The sequence below is a fragment of the Balaenoptera musculus genome, chromosome 5 (genome assembly GCF_009873245.2).
Source record: "Balaenoptera musculus isolate JJ_BM4_2016_0621 chromosome 5, mBalMus1.pri.v3, whole genome shotgun sequence".
NCBI classification, from domain to species: domain Eukaryota; kingdom Metazoa; phylum Chordata; class Mammalia; order Artiodactyla; family Balaenopteridae; genus Balaenoptera; species Balaenoptera musculus.
The window spans coordinates 16,267,190-16,277,451 of NC_045789.1; the positions used below are offsets into that span (position 1 = coordinate 16,267,190).

General features: G+C 36.6%; 1 protein-coding gene across 1 annotated transcript; it reads left to right on the top strand.

Annotated features, from left to right (window-relative positions):
- The first annotated feature begins 6,895 nt into the window (after nucleotides 1-6,895).
- On the top strand, nucleotides 6,896-9,850 carry LOC118895891 (transmembrane protein 135-like). Its single transcript, XM_036853456.1, is given in 2 exon segments — nucleotides 6,896-6,909; nucleotides 8,893-9,850. Coding segments are annotated over 2 exon segments (972 nt in total).
- The last annotated feature ends 412 nt before the right edge of the window (nucleotides 9,851-10,262 follow it).

A 10,262-nucleotide genomic window follows, 5' to 3' on the forward strand; every position in this document is an offset into this window, starting at 1 on the left:
TCCTAGATTTTGGATCATCCTTACTATCATTACTCTGAGTTCTTTCTCAGGTAAGCTGCCTATTTCCTCTTCATTTGTTTGGTCTGGTGGGGTTTTACCTTGCTCCTTAATCTGCTGTGTGTTTCTCTGTCTTCTCATTTTGCTTAACTTACTGTTTTTGGGGTCTCCTTTTCGCAGGTTGCAGGTTCTTAGTTCCCATTGTTTTTGGTGTCTGCCCCCAGTGGCTAAAGGTGGTTCAGTGTGTTGTGTAGGTTTCCTGGTGGAGGAGACTGGTGCCTGTGTTCTGGTGTTTAGATTGGCTCTTGTCTTTCTGGTGGGCAGGACTGTGTCCGATGGTGGGGTTTGGGGTGTCTGTGACCTTGTTTTGATTTTAGGCAGGCTCTCTGCTAGTGGGTGGGGTTGTGTTCCTATCTTGCTAGTTGTTTGGCATAGGGTGTCCAGCACTGGAGCTTGCTGGTCATTGCGTGGAGCTGGGTCTTAGAGTTGAGATGCAGATCTCTGGGAGATCTTTTCCTGTTTTATATTATGTGGAGCCGGGAGGTCTCTGGTGGACCAGTGTCCTGAACTCGACTCTGCTGCCTCAGAAGCACAGGTGTGACACCTGGCCGGAGCACCAAGATGCAGAAAGAAAGAAAGAAAGGAAGAAAGAAAGGAAGAAAGAGAGAAAGGAAGAAAGAAAGAAAGGAAGGAAGGAGCAAGGGAGGGAGGGAGGGAGGAAAGAGGAAAGAAAGAAAGAAAAATGAAAGAAAGAAAGGAAAGAAAGGAAAAGAAAGCTACTAAAAATTTTTAAAAGTTATTAAAAATAAAAAAAATTAAAAAGTAATTTAAAAAAAGGAAAGAAAGAAGAGAACAAGCAAACCAAAAAACAAATTCACCAATGATAACAAGTGCTAAAACTACACTAAACAAACAAACAAAAAACAAATGGACAGACAGAACCCTAGGACAAATTGGAAAAGCAAAGCTGTACAGACAAAATCACACAAAGATGCATACACATACACACTCACAAAAAGAGAAAAAGGAATAATATATATATATCTGTATATAAAAAAAGAGGAAGAGAGCAACCACATCAGTAAACAAATCTACCAATGATAATAAACTCTAAATACTAAACTAAGATAAACATAAAACCAGAAACAAATTAGATGCAGAAAACAAACCCCAAGTCTACAGTTGCTCCCAAAATCCACTGCCTCAGTTTTGGGATGGTTCGTTGTCTATTCAGGTATTCCACAGATGTAGGGTACATTCAGTTGATTGTGGAGATTTAATCCACTACTCCTGAGGCTGCTTGGAGAGATCTCCCTTTCTCTTCTTTGTTTTCACAGCTCCTGGGGTTCAGCTTTGGATTTGGCCCCGCCTCTGCATGTAGGTCACCTGAGGGCATCTGTTCCTCGCTCAGACAGGACGGGGTTGAAGGAGCAGCTGATTAGGGAGCTCTGGCTCACTCAGGCCTGGGGGAGGGAGGGTTATGGAATGCGGGGCGAGCCTGCGGCGGCAGAGGCTGGTGTGACGTTGCAACAGCCTGAGGTACGCCATATGTTCTCCCAGGGAAGTTGTCCCTGGATCATGGAACCCTGGCAGTGGCGGGCTGCACAGGCTCCCGGGAGGGGAGGTGTGAATAGTGACCTGTGCTTGCACACAGGCTTCTTGGTGGTTGCAACAGCAGCCTGAGCATTTCATACCCGTTTCTAGCATCCACCCTGATAGCCGTGGCTCGCGTCCATCTCTGAAGCTCGTTTAGGTGGTTCTCTGAATCCCCTCTCCTCGCGCACCTGGAAACAATGGTCTCTTGCCTCTTAGGCAGTTCCAGACATTTTCCAGGACTCCCTCCTGGCTAGCTGTGGTGCACTAGCCCCCTTCAGGCTGTGTTCACACAGCCAACCCCAGTCCTCTCCCTGGGATCTGACCTCTGAAGCCTGAGCATCAGCTCCCAGCCCCCACCCATTCAGGCGGGTTAGCAGACAAGCCTCTCAGGTTGGTGAGTGCTGGTCGGCAGTGATCCTCTCTGCAGGAATTTCTCCACTTTGCTTTCTGCACCCCTGTTGCTGCGCTGTCCTCCATGGCTCCACAGCTGCCCCCTCGCCACCCCCTGTCTCTGCCAGTGAAGGGGCTTCCTAGTGTGTGGAAACCTTTCCTCCTTCACAGCTCCCTCCCAGAGGTGTAGGCCCTGTCCCTATTCTTTGGTCTCTGTTTTTTCTTTTTTCTTTTGCCCTACCCAGGTACGTGGGGAGTTTCTTGCCTTTTGGGAAGTCTGAGGTCTTCTGCCAGCGTTCAGTAGGTGTTCTGTAGGAGTTGTTCCACATGTAGATGTATTTCTGATGTATTTGTGGGGAGGAAGGTGGTCACCACGTCTTAATCCTCCGCCATCTTGAAGGTCTCTCCATTGGTGTTGAATTTTGTCAAAACCTTTTTCTGCATCTATTGAGATGATCATATGGTTTTTCTCCTTCAATTTGTTAATATGGCGTATCACATTGGTTAATTTGCATATATTGAAGAATCCTTGCATCCCTGGGATAAATCCCAACTGATCATGGTGTATGATCTTTTTAATGTGTTGTTGGTTTCAGTTTGCTAGTGTTTTGTTGAGGATTTTTGTGTCTATCTTCATCAGTGATATTGGCCTATAATTTACTTTTTTTTGATATCTTTGTCAGGTTTGGGCATCAGTTTGATGGTGGCCATGTAGAATGAGTTTGGGAGTGTTCCTCCCTTTGTAATTTTTTGCAAGAGTTTGAGAAGGATAGATGTTAGCTCTTCTCTAAATGTTTGATAGAATTCGCTTGTGAAGCCATCTGGTCCTGGGCTTTTGTTTGTTGGAAGATTTTTAATCACAGTCTCAATTTCATTTCTTGTGATTGGTCTGTTCATTTTTTCTATTTCTCCTGGTTCAGTCTTGGAAGGTTGTACTTTTCTACAAATTTGTCCATGTGTTCCAGGTTGTCCATTTTATTGGCATATAGTTGCTTGTAGTAATCTCTCATGATCCTTTGTATCTCTGCAGTGTCAGTTGTTACTTCTCCTTTTTCATTTCTAATTCTATTGATTTGAGTCCTCTCCCTTTTTTTCTTGATGAGTCTGCCTAAAGTTTTATCAATTTTGTTTATCTTCTCAAAGAGCAAGCTTTTAGTTTTATTGATATGTGCTATTGTTTTTTTCATTTCTATTTCATTTATTTCTGCTCTGATCTTTATGATTTCTTTCATTCTACTACCTTTGGGTTTTGTTTGTTCTTCTTTCTCTAGTTGCTTTAGGTGTAAGGTTAGGTTGTTTATTTGAGATTTTTCTTGTTTCTTGAGTTAGGATTTTATTGCTATAAACTTCCCTCTTAGAACTGCTTTTGCTGCATCCCATAGGTTTTGGCTTGTTGTGTTTTCATTGTCAGTTGTTTCTAGGTATTTTTTAATTTCCTCTTTGATTTCTTCAGTGATCCCTTGGTTATTTAGTAGCATATCATTTGGCCTCCATGTGTTTGTATTTTTTACAGTTGTTTTCCTGTAATTGATTTCTTTTTTATTTACTTTTAATGGATGAGTGATATACATATTTTTAAGATTTCTAAAAAATGTGGACAATTTTTAAAGTCTTTATTGAATTTGTTACAATACTGCTTCTGTTTTATGTTTTGTTTTGTTTTTTTCACTCCGTGGCAGGCATCTTATCTCCCTGACCGGGGATCAAACCCACACCCCCTGCATTGGAAGGTGAACTCTTAACCACTGACCTTCCAGGGATGTCCCCTGTAATTCATGTCTAACCTCATAGCATTGTGGTCAGAAAAGATGCTTGATATGATTTAAATTTTCTTAAATGTATTGAGGCTTGATTTGTGACCCAAGATGTGATCTATCCTGGAGAATGTTATGTGTGCACTTGAGAAGAATGTGTACTCTGCTACTTTTGGATGGAATGTCCTATAAATATCAATTAAGTCTATCTGGTCTAATGTATCATTTAAGGCTAGTGTTTCCTTATTAATTTTCTGTCTGGATGACCTATCCATTGGTGTAAGTGGAGTGTTAAAGTCCCCCACTATTATTGTGTTACTATAGATTTCCCCTTTTATGGCTGTTAACATTTGCCTTATGTATTGAGGTGCTCCTATTTTGGGTGCATAAATATTTAAAACTGTTATATCTTCTTGGAATGATCCCTTGATCATTACATAGTGTCCTTCCTTATCTCTTGTGACAGTCTTTATTTTAAAGTCTATTTTGTCTGATATGAGTATTGCTACTCCAGCTTTCTTTTGATTTCCATTTACATGGAATATATTTTTCCATCCCCTCACTTTCAGTCTGTATGTGTCCGTGGGCCTGAAGTGGGTCTCTTGTAGACAACATATATAAGGAGCTTGCTTTTTTATCCATTCATCCAGTCTGTGTCTTTTGGTGGGAGCATTTAATCCATTTACATTTAAGGTAATTATTGATATGTATGTTCCTATTACCATTTTCTTAATTTTAGGGTGTTTGTTTTTATATCAAGAAAATTCTCTTGATTTTCATCCTGTGACTGGCCAGTTATGATTTCCATGGCCTTCTAGGGTCTTGAACTAATATTTCTAAGGTGTCTTGGAAGATGCGTAGTATTTGAACCAGGGTACCTCACTTAATTGTATAAAGAAATGAGGAACGTGAAGTGTTTCCTAATGGCCACATGGTTTAAAAAAGTGCAGTGGTCATGACTATATCTAATCATTGCTTTCCTTAATTTAACTACAAATGAACCAAAGTTAATTGTAATCAATGTTATGTGGGAACTAAATATAGCAAACTTGCTCATTATCCTCAGCACAGAACACATGGTACATGCTCCATAAATAAAGAGTAAATAAAGAAGACATATAGTTTTACTAAAAAAGGGAGGAAAACTGAATATGTGGTTAGAAAATGAGAAAATGAAAAATGACTCAAGTGAAACTGCCTTTCTCCATCTGGCTTTTCCCAACGAGTTCTGAAGAGGAACTGAGAATAGATTTTTTTTTTCTTCCTTTACTGGTAAAGATGCATTTTTCAAAGATCAAAGAGAGAATCAAAGAAGTGCCTAAGACTATTTTATTTTAACCATCATTAGTATGTAATAGTACCAGAGTCACCTTGGCAGGCCATGTGCTAGAAAATCATATATGGAAAGTCATATTTTCTTTTAAGACAAAGATTTTTGAATATTCCCTCCATTTCAATAGTTATCATTGGTACTAGATGTTATCAATTTAAATTAAGCTTTCTTCCATTCTGATTTGAGTAAATGATTGAACAAACATGCAAAGAAGAATAGACAAATTCTCAATGCAGAAAAATTCTGAATAATTTCTATAGATTCTCTACCCTCAAGTAGGTGGAGCATAACTCCCAATTCCTTAAATGTAGGCTATGCATAGTGACTGCCTCTCAAAGAGTACAGAATTAAAATAGGGAAGCATAGTAACTTTACAGTGGAGAAACCTGACAAATACTACCTAAGTCAGGTGATTAAGGTCAACATTAACAATGATTGATCATGTTGATAGTATTTACCCTTCATAAAATGTGATGGAAATGCCACTTTAACTCTGTGGTCTTCTTCCCAAAACTTGTAACACTAGTCTGATCATGAGGAAAACATTAAGTTCCTGTTGAGGAACATTATGCAAAATGCCTGGTTAGTACTACTCAAACCTATCAAGGTCCTCCGAAACAAGGAATGTTTGAGAACAGCCAAGAGGTGAATACAGAGACAGGATGACTAGTAACATAGTATCCTGGATGGGATCCTGGAACAGAAAAATGACATTAGATAAAAAATAAGGGAATAGTAATAAAGTATGAACATGAATTAATAATAATGTTTCAATACCGATTCACTAATTGTGACCATACTAATGTAAGATACCAAGATACATACTAATAGATCAGTATTGATTCATTAATTGTGTACCATATTAATGGAAGATGTTAGAATGGGGGAAATTGGGTGTGAGTTATGTAGGAACTCTCTATACTATCCAGATTTTTCTATAAATCACTATTCTAAACTATGAAGTATATAAATATAACCAAAATATTTCAGAATAATTAATAAAATAGATTTCTACATTTAAGAAATCAACTATTTTATAGACCTTTAAATCCAAAATTTTATTTAAGTGTTTTTCATTAATCTAGTATTGAATTAATTTGCTCCCAAATATTTATTTATGATGTTGTATATTACACTCTTTTGGGTGTTAAGGTAGAGGAAACATCATCACGTTCATAAGGCCTGTTTAAAGGGTGAGGAAGAAAATACCAGCTAAATAGAATTTTAGGATATTAAATAGTTTTTTATATTAAAGTGTTAATTAAAGCTTTATATGTCAATAAATTAACACTTACTAATGCCCAACTTGCTTGCTTATAGTCCTTCTATTTTTGGAAGGAATTAAGTTAATTTTGCATATAATGGTAAGTAAATATGACCTTTGGTATAGGTGGTTGATTTAAACTAATATGACTTTAAATAAACAAAAATATTAAACATTCAAAATATTTAAACATATTTATTATACAAAGTAACATGTTACTTTTCAGTCTATGTATCAGTAGTGTGTGAAGTGCTTTCCATTATTAAATGCAAGTTTATTTATCTTAAATACTCTGGCCAGTTAATTCCATCATATAGTATCTATGCTGCCACATTGATAAATACCTCAAGGTGTACAATCACAGCTCCTGTGTGTTCAGATGATGAATTTGCTAAATGGGATATTTCATTTTTATAGGAATTTTATATTGATAATATGTAGTATGAAACTTTTAAAACTAAATTATCAGATTTTGAAAATACTCTCAATGAAAATGGAAATGAAACTAACTTATGTTCAAAAAAAGTGCTGAATAAATTAGAGTCTAAAAAAGTGAGTAGCATGACTACAGACAGGCAATTTATCAATGATCAGATCATGAACACAGAAGAGCATTAAACATTGGAACATTAGAAAAAATTGAAAAAAATAATTATAGGTAATTTATCAAATATTCTGTGGAAGTATTTATCATTTCTATGTGAAAGGTAAAATTCAAATTCCAGATTTTGGGTCAAAATAGATTATTTCTTTTCGTACACATCTCTTGATAAAGAACAGAATCTGAATTGCAGCATCTTATTTACAGTCATGATCTGGGATGAGAGCAGAGTAGCCTGACATTTACAATACTTTAGTGGCAATTATAGCACAGTTAATATATCAATTTAATTAAATTCCTATAGTGATTCATGACATAAAATTCAAAATAAGTTAACTTGCACAGAAACGGACAAAAGATCAATGCAGTGGGCAGTGGTATAATGAATTAAATTAAAGTATGACTGCCATCTACTTAAAGGATTGTGTGCATAAGTAGATTTTTTTGTAAAGCAATCTCTTAGAAAGATATCCTTTAGGGAAGTTAGAAAAGATAGATCCCAGAAGGTTCCAAAGATTCCTAAAGTCAGCCTTAAAACAGTATCTAAATTATTTTGTATCTTACTTTTAAGGGGGAGTCCAAGAACTATGCTTGCATTAAATAAATGCAAATGGAATTCTTTCTTACACCTTACTAAGTAAAATATGAATTTTGCAAATGTGATTTGCCACTAATTTTACAGTGTTTTTAGATAAACTAAGTATCACTGAAATCCTTATGACAATATAAAAGCTATATGTAAAATCAAGAACCCATGTGTCAAAGAGAAAATGTGAAAATGTGAAACTGGTGGGTGAGTTGATCAGGTTCTCTAATCTTCTCCCAGTAGTGAGATCTAAGTAAAATCTGAGAGCTGAGTATGATCATGAAGTTCTATAGCAATTGAAAAGAAGGCTGATGGCCTTCCTACTAACAAAGGCAGTAGGATCTTCAGTAATTTAAAAAAAAAAAAAAGAAAGAAAGAAAGGAAATGTCATTCATTTAGTATTCCAAGCTGATAAAGTGGTTCTTACTGGTTACAATAAATGTGCTAGAGAATAATAATTGGTGCTTTTCTGTACCACTGCTTTATAAATAATCTTGTGATCTTGTAATTTTTACCTCGTGGCTCTGAACATCTTCATCTGAAAAGAAGAATGAGTTGAAGTAGATGTTTACTAAGATATCTTCTAATTCAAACATTTTACAGTTCTATGGTGGAGACATGATACCTAGTTATCTTCCTGTGCTAGTAACCTTAGTTTATTTACTGCTGGAGTAATTATTAACTTATAATTTAAAAAGTATTTTGCTTCATTGAATCAAGCAAAATAAGGTATTGTGTATGTGTATGCAAATAAGAGTGTGAATTAGTTCTGAAATATTCCCACCAGTTAAAAAATATCAGTAGCTTTGTATGGACATGTGCTCTAGAAATAGGATTACCAAATATTCCAAGAAAATTTGAGTTGCCACCCTCGCCTTCAATAGTAATCTACTATCTTGAAAAACTCCATTGGTAATGCTAATGGAAAATCACTTACACTAGGAAAAGAGAACAAATAAACAGATAAAATAGAGTCCTATTCCTCTAACAGTACTGCTGAGTCATTCTCAGTTAAAATTAGGTTCAATTATGAGTAACAGGAAATCTCAAATTATAGCTGCTTACTCAAGATTGAAATTTGTAGATAGAAATTTGTTTCACTCTCACAAAAATATTGGCAGACTATGATGAATATGGTGACTCTGGTCTCCTTAGGGACCCAAGCTCCTTCTGTGCTCTACCATCTTTAACATGTGGCTTCTACCTTGCTGTGCAAGATATCTGTTCCAGTTCTAGATATTGCATCCACATTCCAGTCTTCACAGAGTTTTGTTACCATTTTCCTTACATTTCACTGGTCACACCTAACTGCAAAAAAAGCTAGAAAATATTATAGTTTTGGCAACCCATTTGCCCAGCTTAAGTTCATAGGGTCTATTACAAGAAGAAAGTGAGAACAGATATTGGGGGACTACTGGTAGCCTCTACCACTAGTCTACCCTTTAGCAAAACGTTTCTGCATGGGTGCAAAGACAGTTTGAAAGGATTTACATTCTCTGCACTTAGGTTCATTGTTGGGAAGGAAGAAATTCCCACACATTCTTATTCACCAGAGGCGGCATATGCAAAAGTGGAACAAAAGACTGAGAAACATGAGGAAAAACCAAGAGGAACGAATATAATTGCTCTAGTCAGGAAGCTTGTGGATTCAGTATGTAAGCATGGACCAAGGCATTGACGTTGCAAACACTATGAGGATAATTGCATCTCTTATTGCATTAAAGTTTTCATCAGAGTGTTTAGCATGGGATACTTGATCCAGTGCTGCCTCCGGAATTCCTCTGCATTTAGGCATCTGTTTACACAGCCATTCCGGCTACTTTCTCTCTTCTACAATAAAGAAAACTTCCAGCTCAGAGCTTTTTTGGGCTCTTTTGTTAGTATATACAAGGGTACTAGTTGCTTCCTGCGCTGGGTCAGAAATCTGGATGATGAACTGCATGCCATTATAGCTGGGTTTTTGGTGGGAATATCAATGATGTTTTATAAAAGCACAATTTCCATGTATTTAGCTTCCAGATTGGTAGAGACAATGTATTTCAAAGGCATTGAAGCAGGAAAGGTTCCCTATTTTCCCCATGCAGACACTATCATCTATTCCATCTCTACAGAAATTTGCTTCCAGGCAGCTGTCATGGAAGTTCAGACCTTGAGACCATCTTACTGGAAGTTCCTTTTAAGGCTCACCAAGGGCAGATTTGCTGTCATGAACCGAAAAGTTCTTGATGTTTTTGGTACTGGTGCATCTAAACACTTTCAGGACTTCATCCCTAGGTTGGATCCAAGATATACAACTGTAACACCAGAATTGCCCATCGAGTTTCCTTGAAGATGACTGTAACTTGTTAATGTGACTTAATGTTTCATTATTTTTTCCTAGAGAGTTAATTATGTTGAACATAAAGAAGGGGGCCTGAGCTTGAACGTCAGTGCTATTTCAATGAGAGATGCTCTTTTTGGTGTTTGTTTTTCTTACCAATCAGAAATACAGAAGCTTTTTAAGAAAGTGTTGCTTAATAATTAAGCTCGCTCTATAGCCAGAATCTCATTCTGGATCACTGTAATGGTTGACATTATGATATATTATAGATTAAATTATGTCCACAAGCAATCTTAAATAATTTATGTAGAAATGTAGTAACAAATAAGAGTATACTCAAAATTACTCTAAAAGTTATTTTACTTCATTCCAATATAATTCTTGGTTAAAACTAAGAATAGTTCTACATTTTAGGATACAA